The 19494-nt window shown below is 49.5% G+C and overlaps 1 protein-coding gene across 1 annotated transcript in view; it reads right to left on the reverse strand.

Moving 5' to 3' along the window:
* The window catches only part of MYL4 (myosin light chain 4), a 26388-nt gene extending 8966 nt beyond the window's left edge, over window positions 1–17422 (reverse strand). The window contains exons 1-3 of the mRNA XM_019548457.1: window positions 17189–17422; window positions 8040–8067; window positions 3123–3272 (exon numbers count right to left, since the gene is read on the reverse strand). Coding sequence (XP_019404002.1) covers window positions 3123–3272; window positions 8040–8067; window positions 17189–17305 — 295 coding nt within the window. The 5' untranslated portion in view covers window positions 17306–17422. The remainder of the gene's footprint in view (window positions 1–3122; window positions 3273–8039; window positions 8068–17188) is intronic.
* Between the last annotated feature and the right edge of the window lie 2072 nt (window positions 17423–19494).

The following is a 19494-nucleotide window of genomic DNA, read 5'->3' on the forward strand; positions in this document are numbered from 1 at the left end:
GGGACCTGGTGACTGTCTATAAACTCACTAGGGGGGACCAGAAGGGTTTAGGGGAGACACTGTTTCCCCTAGTGCCCCCTGGCATGACAAGGAACAATGGACACAAGTTGTTGGAGAGTAGGTTTAGATTAGACATCCGCAAGAACTACTTCACAGTCATGGCGGCTAGGAGCTGGAACCAACTTCCTAGGGAAATGGGGCTGGCTCCTACCCTGGGGATCTTTAAGAAGAGGCTTGATGCCTACCTGGCTGGAGTCATTTGAGTCCAGTCTTTTCTCCCGCCCAGGCGGGGGGTCAGACTTGAAGATCTACAAAGTCCCTTCCGATCCTACTTCTATGATACTATGATACTATGCACTGACCCAAGCCCAGTAGGCAGGGAGTGCTAGAGTGCATCTCCCAGCCTGCTGGCTATTGCCAGCCCAGCTAAGTGTCCCCAGACGCCTGCTGTCCTCCACAGGGGGTTCAGGAGCCCCCTGTCTGAGTGCCAGACAGGCCCACCATGGGGGAGCCTCCCCCTCAGGAGGTTTCCTCTAGCCTGGGTTTCCCAGGCCAGGCAGCCCTGGGGAGCTGAGGGGAATGCTTCAGCTGCTGCCCCAGGAGGGAGGGAGAAGAAGTCCTCCCAGCCAAATGCTTGCATAGCCCAGCATGGTGGCACCAGGGAGTCTCTGCCTTGGGGGGGGGTGCTTCCCCTCATCCCAGCCCAGGGTCTCCCAGCCCCGGGCAGCCCCAGTGACCTGAGGGGGATTCTTCCCAACCCCACCTCCTTGCCTCAGCTGCTGGTAGGGTGGCCATCATAGAGGACATCCCGGTTTTCTTCTACTCTGTCCTCTATTGATACGAAACCCAATGCCTTCATATCCTTACATGAAGGTGTCCGGTTTCGTATCAATAGAGGGCAGAAGACAACTGGACTGTCTTCTGTGATGGCCACCATGGGTGACTGGTGCCACCTTAGTCAGGGGGGCATGTTCCCTCCCCAAGCAACCAGTCAGGAACCGGGGGTGGGGGGAGGGGAGGGGAGAGGGCTCTCTGTAGCCAATATTGCTGACTGGGGTGAGGAGTCCCCCCTGCAGCAAAACTCCTCTGTGGCACTACACCTGGTGCTCCCACTCCCTGGCCAGCAGTCCCACTCCCCTGCCCACTGCCTAAGCAGGGAGCTCAGCCTGTGATGGGGTGCACCAGCACTCTCAGTGGCTGAATGTACACCCCCATGAATCCCCTATGCATTGCCACTGATGGCCACCCTGGCTGCTGGAGTCTCAGGGATAGCCCAGGGAGTGGAGGGAAATTCCTCTGCTGCCCTGCATTAGTTTTGCCTCAGACTCACAGAAGTTAAGGCAAAACTGGCTGCGGAGGAGCAAGAGAACTTCCCTCTGGTCCCTCCAGCTGCTGAGACTCGCAGACATTGAGGCAAGGTTCTTAGGCAAGGTTTGGGAGGGGAAGAATTTCCCTCAGCTCCCTGGGACTGCCCAGGGATGGAGGACCCTGGGTTGGCAGGGGCTCCCTGGTCCCCCCATGCACTGAAGGGGCAGGCACCTGGCCAGCAGGACTACTCCTTGCCTTCTGTGGCAGCCATTGAAGCAATCAGAGCTGGGGAGGAGGATGGCTGCGAGGGTCTGAAAAAGCCCCACGACAGGGGCTTTCCCTCCCACCATGTGCTGTGTAGACTCTGGCTGGGGGGGAAGGTGGGGCTTGGGCATGAGCAACTGGTGCCTCCTGAATCTGGGGGGGCATGAGATTGCTGACAGGGGTGGGGGCACAAAACCAGAAGTGCATGTCCGCTGGCACTTCCAGTTTCGTGACTGGATTTCCAGGGGGTGCATGGCTGATCTCAGGAGGTGCACATACACCCACTTTCACCCCCTATATGTCGCCAATGGGCTGGGGGTGTTTCCCTGCCTCCACCCCGTTCCTATCGGCTGATGGACACAGGCAGGAAGCAGGCTAAGGAGCAGAGGGATGAGGCAGCCCCTGCTACACTGGAGCAGACAGCATAGCTCAGGGCTGCAAAGCAACCTGGGATGCTGGGGGACTGAGAGTTAACTTGAGCCAGGAAGGGGTCTAGGACAGAAATTCTATAAACCAGTTTGACCCAAATCAGTTAAATCTGATACTACATTCAACCAGGTTTCTCTTAAATCAGTTTTGTTTATGTTGAAACTGGTTTATGTGCACTAAACTTCTGTTCTGTTACAGGTTTAAACCAGTTTTTGATCACTTAAACAAGTTTATGTGTAACTTCTTTCCCTAGCCTTAGAGTTCATTCATGCCCCATTTGCTATGTAAAGAACAAAAGGCATACCAGCCCTAGGGACCATTCTGCCCTTAAACGCTCTGCTGGAGGTATTGCCAGGAGGTTGGGAGCACTATTTACACTTGGTAAAGAACATTAGGGTGAGGTTTTCAAATCAGCTCATGCCCAGTGGGTGATAAGTTCTTTTATATATGTGGCACTGATGCAGCTATTTAAATGGAAGCTGAGCTGAAAAATGTGGTCCTAGATAGTAGAGACAGGAAAATGGCACAGAACTTTCCCACAAATACTCATTTGAATCGGTCACCCCTTCTTTCTTTTGCGTTTCTGCCCCTTTTAGCATTTACTGTCTGCGTATATTTATGCAAGTAGCTTTTAATATAAGCACTCCAGGAAAAAAAAAATGTATATTTAACCTGATGATGAAACTGATCCTCAGGCACTCTCTCAGTAAACTGAAATTTACCAGTAAATTACAGGTGACTTACATAACCAACCATAGCCAAAGCAGCAGAGCTGGAATTTTGAGGGACAAGTCACACAGAAGAAGAATTTTTCACATAAAAAGTTACCCAGCAAGGAATGCAAGAAAAATTACAGCATGTTCCTGGCTGTTTCACAAAAAGAGAAAGTAAAAACCAGGCAGTAAGTTATTTGTTATAAATTACTCATTCAGCTGTGGATGCAAGATTAGACAGAACGACAAGACAGAGAACCACCAACTCATTTTACATAGGTCTTTCTTTGTACAACCATTGGGTAGAAATGCTGCTGGAGGTCAGTTTCCTATAGCAAATATTGTCCTTATCTTGCAGCTATGAACATGTGGGCTGGATGCTCACCCCTATGCCCTGGTTGCTCTTACCTTCTGGTTTGGGTTTGCCCAGCACCCTCAGGACTTCAGCATTGGTTGGGTTTTGTCCAAGCGCCCGCAAGACATCTCCACATTGAGCATAGGCGATTTTCATCTCCCCAGATGGGGTCCTGTCAAATAGGCTGAAGGCCTCCTTGAACTCTGCACAAAGGGAGGGACAAAATCTGTGGTCATCTGCCATTCATAATGTCTCCAAGTCACCCTGGGGAGAAGAGGAACTGTGGGAATCTGGCTATGTCCATGGGGATGGGAGGGAGGGCATCAGCCTGGCAAGGAAGAGAGGTGTCTTGACTGTTGTATTTTGGGATTTTTAAACTGTTAACCCTGTTATCCCTGCACTATTTACGCCACCTCCAAGTCAGGTTTTCCAGACTGCACTGAGCTCCAGGTTGGTGAGGCTGGACTGCAGTCAGCACTCAGGCTAGCTAGCTTGGGTATGTCTCCATTACACAGCAGTCACAGCTTCACCTCCAGCTCCAACCTCCTCTTTGATTTAGACTTTCCACAGGCTTCCACTGCCTGTAACCTCCACTGAACAATCCCTTTCCTTCTACACATGCTTTACCTGTAAAATTCCCTTTTGAAGCCATGTTCCTGTGCAGTCCTCTGTTCAGGCCCCTCCCTTGCCCCAGCCAAACTCCTCCCTGTCTGCAATGCTTCTCCATTCTGTGACTTTCCTTGGTCAGGCCTTCTTTGTGTCCATGCACGCAGGATGCTGCTGCCTGAATGTTTGCCATGTGCAAAGTAGGGCTGCCAACCCTTCAGGATTGCCCTGGACTCTCCAGGAATTAGATAAAAATCTCCAGGAGATGCTGAGAGTCACTCAGAAAAGAAATGATAGGGCATTCATTAAAATAAATATTAAATGTTGAATCTTATTTATACAGTAGTCAGTGACTTTTTAAAATGGAATAGTAATGGGTATTTGCCTTCCTGATATAAGGTCTCCCCACCATAATCTGTAACTGATACACCAAGCATGTGGACATGTTTGCATTGTGCGCCACTGGCACATTGCCATTCCAGAAACCTCCTGGAATAGATTCAGAGTTGGCAACCCTAATGCAAAGACCATGTTTCACCTCCTCAAGAATCCTGCCTTATCCTCCCTGTGTGCTGCAGGAGGCAGAACTGCCATTTTCAGGATCTGTTTAAGAAGAAGACTCTGTCACCCTGGCATCAATGACTGCCCTTTACCTTGGGGGATGTACCCTAGATCTGGAACAATTAGGATCTGCTTCTTCTTGTACATAATGTTTTTCAGTCTCCTGGCCCGCTGTAATATTTTCTCTTTATCCCTTATGTCTGCTACACGAGCAATAACAGTCCTGCACCGCTCTGGCCCTGGTTTCCACTTCCTGCTTGTCACCCGCCAGGCTCTCTCCACAATGATGGGATTCTCCTGTGTGTCTAGTTGCAGAATGCTGGGCAACCATTTCTCCAGGAACGCTTCTAGGTCTCTCCCCTCTTCATTCTCTGGCAATCCTAAAACTCTGAAGGTGTGGGCTTGGGCCTGGCTCTCCAGTAGCTCCAGGCGGGCATGGAGGTGTCTGTTTTGTCTGATCAGCTGTTCCAAGGTTTGGTCCCATATTTGGGTTTTTACCCCCTGTTTTTCAATTGATGAATCAGTCTGCATGGCTGGCAAGGCAAGGTTGTTTATCAGCCTTTCCAGCCTCTCCAGGCGAACACTTAAAGCCACCATTCTACCATCAAAGGCTGTAAGGATTTCTAGCTTCTCATCCAATTTCTTCTCAATGTCTAGCAATAGCTCCCTCAGGGATACGCGGCTGTTGTTTCCACTGATGGGTGGATTTGGATGGTTGAAGTCTCTGTGGGGTGAGTGAGGCTCATAAGCCCAAGATGTGGTTCCCTGGGCTTGGTAGAAATCCTTGGGCAAGTTTTTTGGTTTTCTTGGTTTATTAGTTGACATCTTCATACCAGCTACAGCACTTTGCCTTACCTGGGATCTGGACTTTCTATGCCCATGGCTTGGCTCTTGTAAGCCCAGGAGCTCTACCACGTTCTCTGCTGATGGAGCCCCAGTCCCACCTGCAGATTAGCTTTTTACTATTCTTGGTACCATCCAGCATACTGTCCTATGTGGTACAGAAAGGATATGCCAGGGGCTGCTGCCTGGCTGTGACATCACAGTGGCCACTTCTCTGCCAATGGCTCTTGTGAGGCATGGGCTTTGAGCATACGAGGGAGAAACTGATGTCCTCCTTTCATGGCTGGACTCACAGAGGAGTTAAAGGTCCTGCTTCAAGTATTAGCTAAGCAAATTCTCCTCCAGTGGCAGCAAGCACAGCCTGCTTGTTTGAAAATGAAGAAGCATGGATCTAGTCCTTGTTCTCCATCAGGATGTCATTTGTGTCTTTTGCACAGTATATGGATTCACTATAGTTTAGATCCTTTCCTGGTTCCCCAGGCACTATAGGGCAAGATAATTGAAAACATCTGATCAGACTAAACTTCACCCAGATATGCATGAAAGGCAGTGCACTCAAATATCAACCCCAGTACACTGATACTGGAAAAATATGAAAGCCTCCTTGATGTTGTTAAGAAATGAAAATTGAACTGGCTTGGCAATAGGATGAGACATCCTAGTTTAGTAAACACTTGAAGAAAGAGTGAATGGAAGGAAAAGAGGCCAACCAAAGAAAATGCGTATAGATGATGAAGAGGAACGACCATCACAGAGTCTCTTTACTTTGTCAAAGCAAAGAATGTCAGTGATGGAGAGAGGTCACAGTGAGCTGTTATGATGGTCATGGGAAACAGGCTGATTGGGTGCTCTAGGGGACCATTTTAGAAGCTGGGCCAATATGACACAGGGTCCCCTGATATTTCCTCCATCCAGAATTTGAACTCTGATCTTGTAGCATACTGGCTTATCACTGTGGTGTGGAAGCAGCCCATATAGAAGAATGCAAGTACAGCCCCAGGCACAGGCTCCCTTTTCATGATAGGTATATGTCATTCACTGAATCCTCAATTTCAAGTTGAGGCAGCATCTTTATTAGCAGAGTGAGGACCCAGGCTTCATACATTTCCTCTGCTGCTTTGGGAGATGGTATCATTACTAAATCCCTATACTGGCTCCTGCTCATCTTCCTCATTCACTTCTATTTTCACTTCCACTGCTGCCTACATCCCTTCCCAGCATGTCACTCACACCCTGAGTTCTACTCAAACTTTCTTTTAAATACTCCTGCTGCCATAGAATCATAGAAAAGTAGGGCTGGAAGGGGTCTCAGGAGTCATTTAGTTCAGCCCCCTGCCTAAACCAGGATCAACCCTATCCAAACCCCCCAAAGAAATCCTTTTCTAACCTATTACTAAAACAACACATGCGAGCCTGTCATACAACCAAAAAGCCTAGCATTAACTCACCACAGGTAAAGCAGAAGGACAACAGTGGCCAATGCCCTGCTGCTGCAAGTGATGTTAAAATACACTCAAGAAATCCAAGGAAGAGGGCCATGCCCCCTGTTACAGAGGAAGGCAAAAACTCCTATAGTTCATACCAATCTGACCATGGTAGGTAAAATTTGTTCTTGATCCCAAATGTGGCAATCAGTCTGACCATGAACAGAGGGGCAAGACCCTCTAGCTAGGAACCTTCAGGTTCTAGTCCCAGCAAGAACATTGGCACACACCAGTCCAAATCCCCAGTCTTGGCTGCAGCCAACAACTAGTGCTTCTGAGGCAGGCAAAAAGAAGAAGAACAAAAACAAGCCCTGATGTGGAGCAACAGAAGGGGGAAAAAATTCCTTCCTTGTCCCATGCAACAGTCAGCAAAACTAGACACCTGGGAAATACCCACAGTAGAGCATAGACATAGCGACTTCTAAGTCATCCCTGACCCATGCTTATCCAATCTTTTTGAACACCTCCAATGATAGAGTTTCCACAATTTCCCTGAGCAGTCTTTTCCCCTGCCTCGCTGTTCTAACAGCTAAATTCTTCCTGATAACCAGTCTAAACCTACTTTGCTGCAACTTTAAGCTATTGGCACACATCCTGCTCTCTATAGCTAGAGAGAAGAGGCGTCCTCCCTCATCTTCATGGCAGCCCGTGAAATATTTGAAGAATGCTATTCTCTTTTTTAGAGAAGTCCTCTCTTTTTTATAACCTGACCATGCATATCCTTCCCTCTCCTCCTCATCCACCACAGCCACAGCCCTGTTTTGGAGGCCTGTGAGCTTTCTTCGCTGCCTGTAGCTCCATCCCTGCTATCAGGACTAGTGTATGATATCTACCTCTGAGTTCAAACAGGGATATTACTTTCTGATTTCACATGTATTCTAGAGGCTATGAATGGTATAGATCAGGGGCAGGCAATTATTTTGGGCAGAAGGCCGCTTACTGAGTTTTGGCAAGCCATCGAGGGCCTCATGACAGGCTGCTAGGGGCAGATAAATATTAATTTTCTAAATTTTTTAGGGGCCCCGCGGGCCAGATAGACTGGCCTGGTGGGCCACATCCAACCCGTGGGCCGCATTTTGCCCGCCCCCGGTATAGATGGAAGAGCATGTCTGGGGAGCTGGGAGTCAAGACTCTTGGGTTCTGCTCTTAGACCTGGCAAGGGAGTAGTCTCTTGTGGAATAGTGCAGGAATCACAGGTTGGGACTTCTGGGTTATATTTCCACTGGTGGATAGGGGAGTGGCTTCATGGCTAAAGTAGAAGAGGGATTGGGTATGAGGGCTTCTCTTCTAATATCAGATCCACAAAGAGTGCAGTAGGATGGCTGGAGCAAGCGGCTCAGAGTTAGGGCTCCTGGTCAGCTTTGGGAGGGAGTGTAGTCTTGTGGTTACAGCAGAGAGGTTGGTATGGGCTCTAGTCTGGATTATCTGATTGTGTGAAGAGCAACAACAGTTGGGCTGAAATCTGCCAGCACTTACCTTCAATCTGGTCAGCAGAGAACTCAATCTGAAGAGAACAGAGGAGAGCAGTTAGGATCCAGTTTCCACCCTTTCTGCGGTTATAGTTCTGCATAAATCCCACAGCCAGAATCAAGCTAAGGCAACAGCAGCACAAACCAGGCCACAGGGCACAGCAACAACAATTTGACAAGGCAGTCTGTCTTTCACTAGCGGCAGGAGGAATTAATCTCCTGAGCCTGACTCCCCCCCCCCAGAGACAGTGCCAGAGCACTGGGCAGCACCTATCTACCCCACTGGGGGGGTGGGGGCGGGGGGGCTGAGGGATTTCAGATTCTATCCTTGAATCTTAAATTCCCTTTTAAAATAAGTAAATGTGAAGCCTTTTTTACAGCAGAGAAAGCTTGCACATGTGATATGAATTCACCCTAAGGGCTCCAAGATGGGAAGGCAAATAAAAACAACCCAAACATTTATTTCCTATAAAAATCTCCTGCATCATGGAGTTTGAATACTCACTGCTAACAACAGTGAGCTCACTCCAGTGAAGCCCCAAAATCATAAGGACTGCTCCTATCACAGCAGTGGTGGAAATCTGTACATCAGCAACCAACCCAATCAAACCATTGGACTACTTGTCTTTGTGGAGGGGTGTTTCAAGGTAAGAATAAGGTAGGTGCTCTTTCAAAATGTGGTTCTAGGAGAGTCTCCCTTGGCAAAGCATAGCTGCTGAAATGCAAAAAACTGGCAGAAGCTGCCCAGAGTGAGTGATACTTAATCACGCTGTGTTCTAGATAATCCTGCAGGCCTCCTCCCCACCCTTAGGAACAAAGGGTAAAGCAAAACATTATCTCTTGCCATATTCTCCCATTAGTGTCTGGTTTAACAGGGTAAAACAGGTGTAGTCTGTTACTGGGACCCTGACATCTCACAAACCCCAGTGAACTGAAAATATTTGTGCAAAATGTTGGATGAGCAGTGCCAGGCAGTCCAGTGCAGACTGGGAGTCATGTCTGCAACCTGGAGACCAGCTGTTGTTAGAAATCACCACAGCAGCGAAATACGAGGAGTCAGAGACTTGCATTTTGCAAAACGACAAGTGCCTTTGGTTGCCTCCATTTGGGGGGAATCCAACTGGAGACCCCCTAAAAAAGGCCTGTTTTATTCATAACTTCTGACATTAAGACCTTTGAAGGCATTTTCAAAACAGCAGCTTTCAAATATTTTTGAAAAAAGAAGGGACTTTAATGATCTGCTGCTAACTCTGGACACTCTGTTGAGGCACATCAATGCCTATTTTGTCCTGAATCCTTCCAAACTCCTGTCCTTGGTAATATCATGTGGCAATGAGTTACAAAGGTTAACAATATGCCAGGTAAAAGAACTGGGACCATTACATAGTCTGGAGTACTTACTGTCACAGATCAGCCCCTTTCAGGGGAAGCACTGCCTTGGTGGGACTCTCCAAAAAGAAGCCTTGTTCAGTCTCCCTCCCAGAGGACTCCCTGAAGCCAGCCCTGAAATGACTTCTTGAGGGGCAAGCCTTTGGCTTCAAAAGCCTCTGGCTTCCCTGGCCCTTTGTAGCACCCTCACCACAAAATGCTCCTTCTGTTCTCAGCTCCTGGGAAGGAAGGGGTTGCCTCTTCAGAAGAGGGGTTCAGAGTGTGAAACCCCAAACAGCACAGCAGACAGCTCCACTTCAAACACTCTTTACTGTGCCATTGAGGTTCCTCCCATCTTTTCCTGGACTCCTGCTTTCTCTCTGCAGCTCTGTTGGTGCCTCTTTTTTTCTCCACAAGCATAGTGAGCCATGGTAACAACAAGTGCAACAAAACTGTAGTACCGCATTTAACCTCGCTGCTGAAGTCACCCCAAAATGATAAATAATGTTATCAGGAACCAGTCAATGAACAGTTTCTGAGGCCTGCTGCTAGCCCCAGACTTATCTTTCCCCAGGGAAAAAAGGCATCTAGAACCTTTCAACAGCAAAAGGTGCTCGTATCAAGCCCTCCAAAGTAATCCCCACTGAAGGAACTCCAGGCCAGTATTCAGCCCACATAGCCTCTTTGGTCACATGTGTCTATTCTTCCCCTCTAGGGATTCCCAAGGCGACAGCACAGATTCAAGATAGATGGCTACACTAGTGTAATTAGAGGTAGGCAAGAGGGGAACCAGCCCTGGGCACCAACTTAAGAGGGATACCACAGTCGTTACCCACCTTTGCTGAGTGGCAGCAAGAGGAGTCCCATTGCATTGCTCTTGCAGCAGCAACAGCCAGTGAACAGATACTGCACTGCTGCTGCTGTTTTAAGAGAAAGAGGTGGGGCAGGCAGAGTATGCAGCAGCAGCAGCGCAGCCCTGGACTGTTTTGGGGTTCCCACCATGAGTAAGACTCCTGTGCCCTGTCCCACCCCCTTGTTAGAAATGGAATATTGTTAGAAATGGAGTATTGTTAGAAATGCACAGCTTGCATCTTGCACCTGATAAGAAAGAAACACTGCCAAGGACTTTTTTCCTTGCCCAGCATTGCCACAGCTTTTCTTATACTAAATCGCAGACTCTCCCCCAGCTTCTCCCTAGCCTTTCTCATACAGATTACAGAAGCTGGAATTCAACTGACTGTGTCCTTGAAAGGGGGGGGTTTGAATTCTTGGTGACCTATAGTAGTCTCTGAGCATGCTTAATTAGCTGATGCATATTTACCTCTCCGCCCTGCATACTTAAGTAGTTAATTATACTATACATGCGATGTATGTAGTGATGTAACCACATGTATGCTTGTATGAAATGGAAGTGAGCTGTAAGAGTTCCTGTTTCTGCACACGTGCCCAGGAGGAAAAAGATAAATACAGCCTGCAAAATTCCTTGGTGGGTTCAGAGTAATCTGAGTTTTTGACTCTGCTCTGACCCTATTTGCAAATACACCTTTTGTGCCATCTAATGAGTGTGTGTCTGTGATTTTGGTGGCCTCCAGAGAAACGAACCGCTTTAAGCATCACCCTGTTCTCTGACCTGTGGGCAGTACCATAGCAAGGGAGGGGTGAGCTGGGTGACTGCCCTGGGCGTTGAAGCAAAGGAACACCAACAGGCGCTGCCCAGCCAGGGCGAGATGCGGGATGGAGCCACAAGCAGCTTGTCTGGGGGCACACAGGGATGGGGGAGTGGGGCAGCTCTTGCCACTGTGTGCACCCCCAGGCAAGCATGGCAGCACATGTGCCCCTGGATCTGTGTGTGGGGCAAGGGTGAGCAGCTGCTGCAGGCTTGCCCCAGGCACCAAACTTGCTATGATACTGCCTGTGGGTGTCCCCGGCAGGGCTTGCCAGGGGCACAAACCCTGTTTTTTATACCACTGGGTACATATTTTAGTGCAATGAGCTAAAATGTTCCCTCTTTTTGAAACAGGTGCACCCTTCCCCTCAACAATGAACCAGCTGGAGCAGTAAATTCTTGGCCGGACCCACAGGGAGCGGAGCATGCAGACAGCAGGAATGCGCAGAACACTGGTTGGGCTGTCCCATGAAGGGGTAAAGATGTTATTTCAAGGCCTGATCCCAAGGCCAGGGGGCCAAGTGCTTCAACTGTCTCCCACTGCGCCTGCTATTAATAACTCTCTTACTACAATACTGGCTTAGAAAAGTAACTATAGAAGAAGGTGGAAAAAAATGACCTCCTGCTGTAGAACAGGGATTCTGAATAAAAGATGTTCTCATCAGGGAGAATCACGCAGATGAGATAATGCAGGCGCCAAAATACTTTAGGACTGAGACAGCTGGCAGCAGGAAGCCATTTCATGCTGTCAGGGTCTCTGATGAGGGCCTTTGATCAGGACCTCATCTGGGCCTGTCCAGGCAGGCTGTCTCACAGGCTAGAGATAAAAGTTACACACAAATCAGTTTAAGTGATCAGAAACTGGTTTAAACCTGTAACAGAACAGACATTCAGTGCACATAAACCAGTTTCAAAATGGTCGAACCTGGTTTGAAATAAACCTGGTTGAACGTAGTATCAGACTTAACTGACTGAGCTCAAACAGGTTTATGCAACTTCTGTCCCAGACCATTTCCTGGTTTAAGTTAAACCAGAGTCCCCCAGCATCCCAGCATGCTCTCTGCTCCAACTCAGCAAGGCTGGCCCCATCCCTCTGCTCCTCAGCTGGAGCAGGGATAGGCAGGGACAGGGGCCTGGCCAGATGCTAGCCCCAGAAGGGAGCAGGGAAAAGATTTGTTCCCCCCACTCCCTCCCCCGTCCCACAGGCGCAGACTTGCATTTCTCTGCTGGCTGTTCCAGTGGCAGGGTCGTGTCCAGCCCTGGCAGTAGCCTGGAGTGCACTGGCCAGGGAGGGGGTTTAATTCCCCCTTCCCTGTCTCACCGGCATGGACCCTGGCCAGGGTCTGCTGGGCAGTTCCCCCTTGCTGCTGCAGCAGAGGGACTGGGGCATGGCCAAATGCTGGCAGGCATGACCCCCGAGGCAGAGGGAACAGCCCCTCTATCCCCACTACCACTGGGGGACTGCAGCCAAGGTCTGCCCACCCCAACCACCACTGCTGCCACTTGTTCCCTGCACGTGGCAGGCGGTAGGATAAGCCACCTCCTGCCCCCTCTGCCAGATAGTGGAGGGAGGGGGGAATAACCTCCCTCCCTGCTCCCTTGCTTAAGGGGCCTTGCCAGCCGGCCTCTGTGGCAGCAGCTCCTGTCCTGGTGCCCGGGAATCACAAGCTTCCTCCCAGTGAGGCAGCTGTTGCGGACTGCATGGGGCAAGTGGCGGCACCAGTTAAATCTAGACACGTGAGATTAACCTGCAAAGATTGAATCAATTCAGGCTCCAACTTTTTGAATGTCTGTCCCTAGCCACAGACTCCAAGCACCATGAATGGCGCATGCCCCCGGCAGCTGGGGGGGGTGTGGCTATGCTGGTGGTGGTGGGAGCTTGGCAGCAGGAGCCCAGCGGCAGCATAGCTCCCAGAACGCTGCCAGCACTGTTGGCAGTGGGGCATGGCAGTGAGCGCTGACCAGGGGTTGGTGACCACCTGCAAGCTCCACTGACAGCAGTGGCCAGTGGCGATCGTGGACTGCCTGCAGATGCCACCAGCGGTGTCGGTGGCAGGGTGGCGAACAGTGACCTTCCGCAGGCACTGCCAACAGTGTTGGTGGCGCCTTTTTGCAGGGGGTGCACCGCCATGCTCAGGGGGTGCACGTGCACCTGCGTGCACCCCCTACGCATCACCCCTGCCAAGCACTACAATACATTCATATCAGGACCACATTAACTCAGTAGGGAATCCAGGCCCAGCCGTATGTCCCTAGTTCCCAGGAGCATATGAGCACATCAGAATGGCAGCTTTCACTTGGGGGAAAAAAATGTTTTGTGTTGATTTCCAGCTGATACAAGACTGAAGCAGAGCTTGAAAACATGACTAGACTGTAGCTGCTGTGCATCAGCAGACAGCTGGAAACAGCCCAGGGAGAGTCGTCCTGTGCTCTTCATTGGCATGCAACTCCAAGCCCTTCTGCCAGGCAAGAAGAGGCTTCTGTGTGAAGTGGAGCAGTGAAGCCCATTCATTTGTACAGATACACCCCTGCCAGCAAAGGAAGTATTGGCCCTGCACTGGGCTGCCTGAGAAGGGAGAATCCAATAATTTATTCCTCCACTGAGGTAGCACATCTTTGTGGGGTGTCCCAAATTACCTCTCAAAGACAATGCTCCTTGCTAGCTGTTGAACAATTGGAGAACAGTGGTGCTTTAGGAATACTCTGGCTGTGCCCTCTGGCAGGAAAGGCCACTGTGCTAGCTGAGCTACTGGAGCTTGTGTCAGGAGGTGGGTAGAGTGTACCAGACATAATCCACAGTGTGCTCTTCCTTCACTCTGCTCCTTTCTTTGGCCTGTTGCTGAGTGGAAGCGTTTGGGGGACTGCCTGACCCGGGAGCTGAGCAGGGCAGGGCAGGTTCTGAGCAGCAGCCTTTTTATGCTTTACCCTTGGAGGGTACAGGTGGTGTGGGGGTCATGGCTACAGCTCCTGGGAAGTGAGGTGCAACCTGACTGCTCACACAGGAGTCAGCAGCCTGTGTTGTGTGTGTCATACAAACTCCTAGATCTGCAGAAAGTGCCCTGGGGCCAGCAGCGGCCACACACCAAGGCCTAGCTCTCCTTCTTTCTCAAAAGGATGGTAGATCCTGCAGCTGTTCCCTGTGCACTACACTGGGCCCTTCTAAATTACTCTGAACCAACAAGGCAGATCACTACCTGCTAATGTACCTGTATGTCTTCCTGTAGCACTACCTGTTGCCTAGTGGCTTCCCAGACAAGTACCAACTCAGGCTCTCTCTGCTTTCTTCTCAGCCCAGCAAAGCAGTTAACTTCATGCACATGCTCCCATGCAGGAAGTGGATGCAAGTAGCACTGAGGAAGTGTGTAAGGCTAATTTGTGGCATGTCTGCTAAAAAGTTGGTCTTATTGACTACATAGATCCATGTTTTTTTGGACTGTTGTGTCTAAGCAGAGAGGAAGGAGGATTTAATTCCTGCCCTAGGGCTGTGTTTAGTGTAGTGCCCACGCAAAAATGGCCATCATCCCAAGAGAGAAGGAATCTGATGCCTCATGAGATCAGATCAGAAGCTGCCTTTTCTTTACAGGGCTGCAGCCAATAAAGCATTTTACTCATTTTGCACTATCTCCAGATGATATATGAGGAATAGGAATTGCCAGACAAACTGACTAATAATCATCCCTCTACTCTGATCTCTTATCACCAGCAGTGACTAATGCCGGATGCTCCGACAGAAGATGTAAGAGTGTAAAATGGACCCAACTCCGAAATCCCATCCTAGGTCATACACAGTTAGCCTGCACTAAACTTTTCGCCTCCAGTAAGTTCTACAGGATAATGATAGAGAGGGCTTCAAGTAAGCAGTTTTAAACGTGCCGCCTTTCAAATCTGCCAGTTTTTGACTGCAGCATGCAATCACAGCCTTCTTCATCAAGGGAGGCAGCAAAGAATCTGCCTGGAAAATCCAGGCTGAAGCACCCTGGCTGGATGTATATTACTCAGAAAGACATGTCAGTGGCTTCTTAAAAAAACAAAAGCCAAGAATACCTATTCTAGTAGAAGTTTGTCTAAAACTGCCTTTAGAAAAATCAATGACCAGCTACTGTCCATTGCGGTTCAAATATCTTGGCACACCCCACCCTTTACCCTTATATTCTGACACCAGTTAATACTAAGGTAAACATCAATTGATGCAGCCACAAAAATATATTGTAACTCACACTCTGTCTGAGGGAATCATATTGGATAAACAGTTCAGAGGCTAGGACCCAAGCAGCAGTGGTGAAACAGGGATGTTGGTTGTAGCTGTGTTGGTTTAAGTGCATAGGCAAACAAAACTCTTTGGGTAGAGGTGATATCTTATGCACATTCATGTGCAAAGAAGTCATGGTATGTGCAAAGCAGTGCATCTGTGAGGGCAATATGCAGTGCCATGGCAAAAAAGTTTGGTGCCCAGGGCAAAGCCTGCAGCAGCAGCCCACCCTTGCCCCACGCACAGATCAGGGGGGGTGCATGCCCCTCCATGCTTGCCTGGGAGTGCACACAGTGCTGGGAGCCACCCTCTCCCCATCCCCACACCCCCCACAAACGAGCCGGTCACTGCTCTGTCCTGTGCCTACCCTCCTCCCCTACCAGCTGGGCGGTGTCTGTTGGTGCCTCTTCACTTTGGTACCTGGGGCGGTTGCCCCATTCACACCCCCTCCTTGCTACAGCACTGGCAATATAAATAAATGCATATTGCAGGGAGACACATGTGCCAGTAGATGGCTGCAAAAAGAAACTGCCTTTGTACATGCAGGGCCCTGCATGTTTAAGCACCAAACTTCCTTTGCCAGTGGCCATTTTGTGCAAAGTGATGCACCTTTTCCTCAGACACCTGGAAAGAAGCATGTTGTGCAACTGGAGCTTAGTGCCCAGATCCTGGTTCTGGGCAGTGACCACAGAATGACCAAAGAGAAAAAGCCTAGGAGCAAGGGCATAAGTAGAAGAGAAGGTATCTGTACTGCTGCTTCTGTTTGAAGCTGGAAAGTGCCGACCAACTGAAGGCTAATGCACAGAAGTATTGCAATGTCTCCAGTTCAGGGGACTGAGTGCCACAGCAGGTGTGTGCCTTGTACATGTGAATGGCAAAGCAGGTTCACAGAGACTACATAAGGGGCTGGCACAGACAGGGAAGGGGTATGGACACTGATAACACCTGGCATTTGAAACCTTTTTTTCAGGTTTAAATCTCACCCAGGTCAGTTCAGTCTTCCTCTGGGGATCTAGTTTCATATTGAAGTCACACCTTAAAACCTGGGCCTGGGATGGACGCCCAAGAACACCAAGCTCTTTTCTTGGGTGCAGGGACTTATATCCATATCCTTGCCTAACAATGCCTTTCAAACCACTATTGTGCAGTCTGTTGGGTGAAAACCATGGTGTGATGTTACTACATTCTACCCTACAACTGGTTGCATTTGGTGAGGTGTATGCGGGGAGTGGGGGTGTATGGGTGTCCTCCACAACTAGTTGGATTTTGCTTTTTGTGAGTGTGTGTGCACTCTGCAGCATGGTTTGGGAAGACTGCATTTTTTCTTAATAATAAAAATACCAAAGTGTTTTGAATCTCAAAATTTGAATCTTGGGTGTAGCCAGTTCTGATTTTGTACCCGCCATATGTAGAAGAAGCAGAAGAGGTGATATGCTTGCCTGTTACTGCAGCTGGAGAGACCAGCTGAGTGAGCAGGATGCTGTTCCCTTGGCACTTGCTCCCTCCTTTACCCCAGTCTCAGCCGAAGCTTCCCTTTGCGAGTGAGAGGTAGAGCGAGCTAGTGAAGGAGGAGTCCACTGGTACAGATAGCAGTTCTGCGTGCTCAGCACCTTTTAGGATTTGTTGCTTATTTGTGTACTGTGCCAAGGGAAGGATGTTTGGGAAGGAATCCATTAAAAATCCGGTGCCAATGGCAGGAGGTTTTCCTCTCCCAAACCCCTGCACCAGCATGCTGGGACCCTTCCAGTCCCAGCTTTTCCTCTGGAGCACAGCCCAGAGAACATGGTTCATAGATAAGTGCATTGGACAGACAAGCACATGGCAGGTTGCTGGGATGGGACAGGGAAGAGAGAGTTTAGGATTCTGTACTTACGGTCACACTCTTGGGATCGAAGGCCGGTTCTTTGGGTGGCTCTGGTGCTGCTGGGGCTGCTGGGGCAGCAGCAGGCTTGGCTGCCTCTTTCTTTGCATCTGGTTTCTTGGGGGGCATGTTTCTGGATTCTTGGCAAAGGCACTTGGACCAATCTTCACCCCCACCAAGGCAGCAGGCTGAGGGACAAAAACCAAAGCCTGCTCCCTGCCTTATATACCAGCCCAGTGCTCACACCAGAGGGGCAGGCCAACTGCAAGAGCAACTGCTACTTACTATAAAAGGAAGAAACTCTAAAGAGAAGGGGCCCCACACGACAATGGCCCATTGTCATCAGCTCCAAGCTCAGAGAACCAAGCTCCCAGCACACCCCAATAGAGAGGGGGCTCCAGGCACTTGGGTTGGGGTGGGCTGGAGCAGCTTGCAAAAAGACCCTTGAAAAACAAAATACAAATGGCCCAGAGTGACTGGCAGAAAAATAGCAACCCAGTGGCTGACAAACCTGCCACAATACCCAGGGGAAAAGTGTGTCTTTTTATAGGCAAGGCTGCAAGTGCAAATACTGCAGATTCCTTTTCAGACTGGGATTTACTATCTGCCACTTCACAGCCGCTCGGTGAAATATTTGATCCTGGTCCCTTTGCCTCCTTCTTTTGCAGATGAAGCTTTTAAATATCCCCTGTGGCCCAGAAAGTTATGTATCTTTTTCTGGGCCTCCTCTCATGCCTGCCTGGGGCAGGGAGATTCCAGCTGGCTGGGGTAGCTGCTGATGGGGCTGGGCTTGCTCAGAAAGACATTCCTGTCACTTTGTAGGGCACTCAATATTACATTTTCCACAGCGAAACAGAAGCAATTTCACACTGAAAGCTGGCTCCTACCTTTTTTTCTCTGATTGCACCTGTAGAGACTCAGAGAGTTTGGGATGCACTGAGCTAAATGTTCTAAAGGCTGAGAGTAAGAAACACAAAAAACTAGAACTATTGGTTCCAAAATGATACCTTTTATTAGACCAACTGGAAAACAGCAAGAAAATTGTCCTTTTCTGCAAGCTTTCAGGATCAAAGTCTCTTTGTCAGGCTCTGGGAAAAGTGTGGATGGTACAAGATGGTAAAAAGTCCCCATAAGTAGGAAATAAACTTCATTTTTGCACTTTTCCCAGAGCCTGACAAAGGGAAGATCACCCAGAAAGCTAGCAAGACTGTGTGAGGGGAAAGGGATGTTTTGAATTTGAAGGGATGGTAAATCACAGCTCTCTGACATGTATGTCTCACCAGCTCAGACTCCTTTCCAGCTCTTTCTCTCCATGTGCTGTAGTGTAATGGACATCAACTCTATTGCAGCCCATCTAAATCCTCTGGAAACTCATGCTACATTCAGCCCTGGATTTCAAGTGAAGCAGTACGTTGGCTCAAAGCCCTTTCAGCCCTACCTCAGCTCTAGCCACAATCAGCTCTAATAGTGCTGCCCAACTTTCTGGCGTGACGATTTTTTCCAGACAGGGTTGTAGCCTGCCCAGCCTGGGGACTGATGTGGGCAGGGATTTGTTTTAATGGCTCCTGCTGGCTGACCCCTACCTCATGTGGTTAAGAATCACCCGGCAGGGCTGTCGCCAGGTCTGCTGGGCAGTTATGCAAATCCCCTGATATCTCTGGCTTGTCATTATCTTTGAAAGCATTTCCAGAGAGAGAGAACATCTGGTATTGCAGAGAGAGGCCTCCCTTGCTGCAGAGGTGTCCCTGAGCCCAGACCACTGCTCCAGACTGAGCTCAGGGGCTTGCGCCTACCTGTACTGAGACCAGGTCAATGAGCTTTGTGCCCAAGTGCTCTGTGGGAGTCAAGGTTGGACTCTACCCCCTTTTTCAAGCCAGAGACTGTGAGGGGAATCTGTGGGTTACAGCAGCCTCCACAGTGCAGGGCTTTCAGCAGGTTGCACAATCCTTTTCCTCCCCCCTTTCTGAGGAATAATTCCTGTGAGCTCAGCAGACTGCTGGGAAACTCCTCTGAATTAACATTGGTCAGCTCAGTGGCCCTTAGTGGTGTGTAGGGATAATTAATGGTTACCTTGCTACCCATGTATTGTCTCTGCACAGACTAGACCAAGGAAGAGGTTGTGCTATCAGATTTCTCACTGGGGTAACCCCACTCTGATCCCAGGCCACAGCTGTGCAGCAGCACAGCCAAGGAACTCCCTCTGCTTTCTGATGCGTTCACGTCCCCCCTCCAACTACCTTGAGGCCACTGGAAGGGAATTTCTGGTCCCATTCCCTACTTCACAGGGGAGGAAGGGAGGCCTGGTGGACAAGGTGACC

This window comes from Crocodylus porosus, unplaced genomic scaffold (genome assembly GCF_001723895.1).
Source record: "Crocodylus porosus isolate Cpor-Errol unplaced genomic scaffold, CroPor_comp1, whole genome shotgun sequence".
Taxonomy (NCBI): Eukaryota; Metazoa; Chordata; order Crocodylia; family Crocodylidae; genus Crocodylus; species Crocodylus porosus.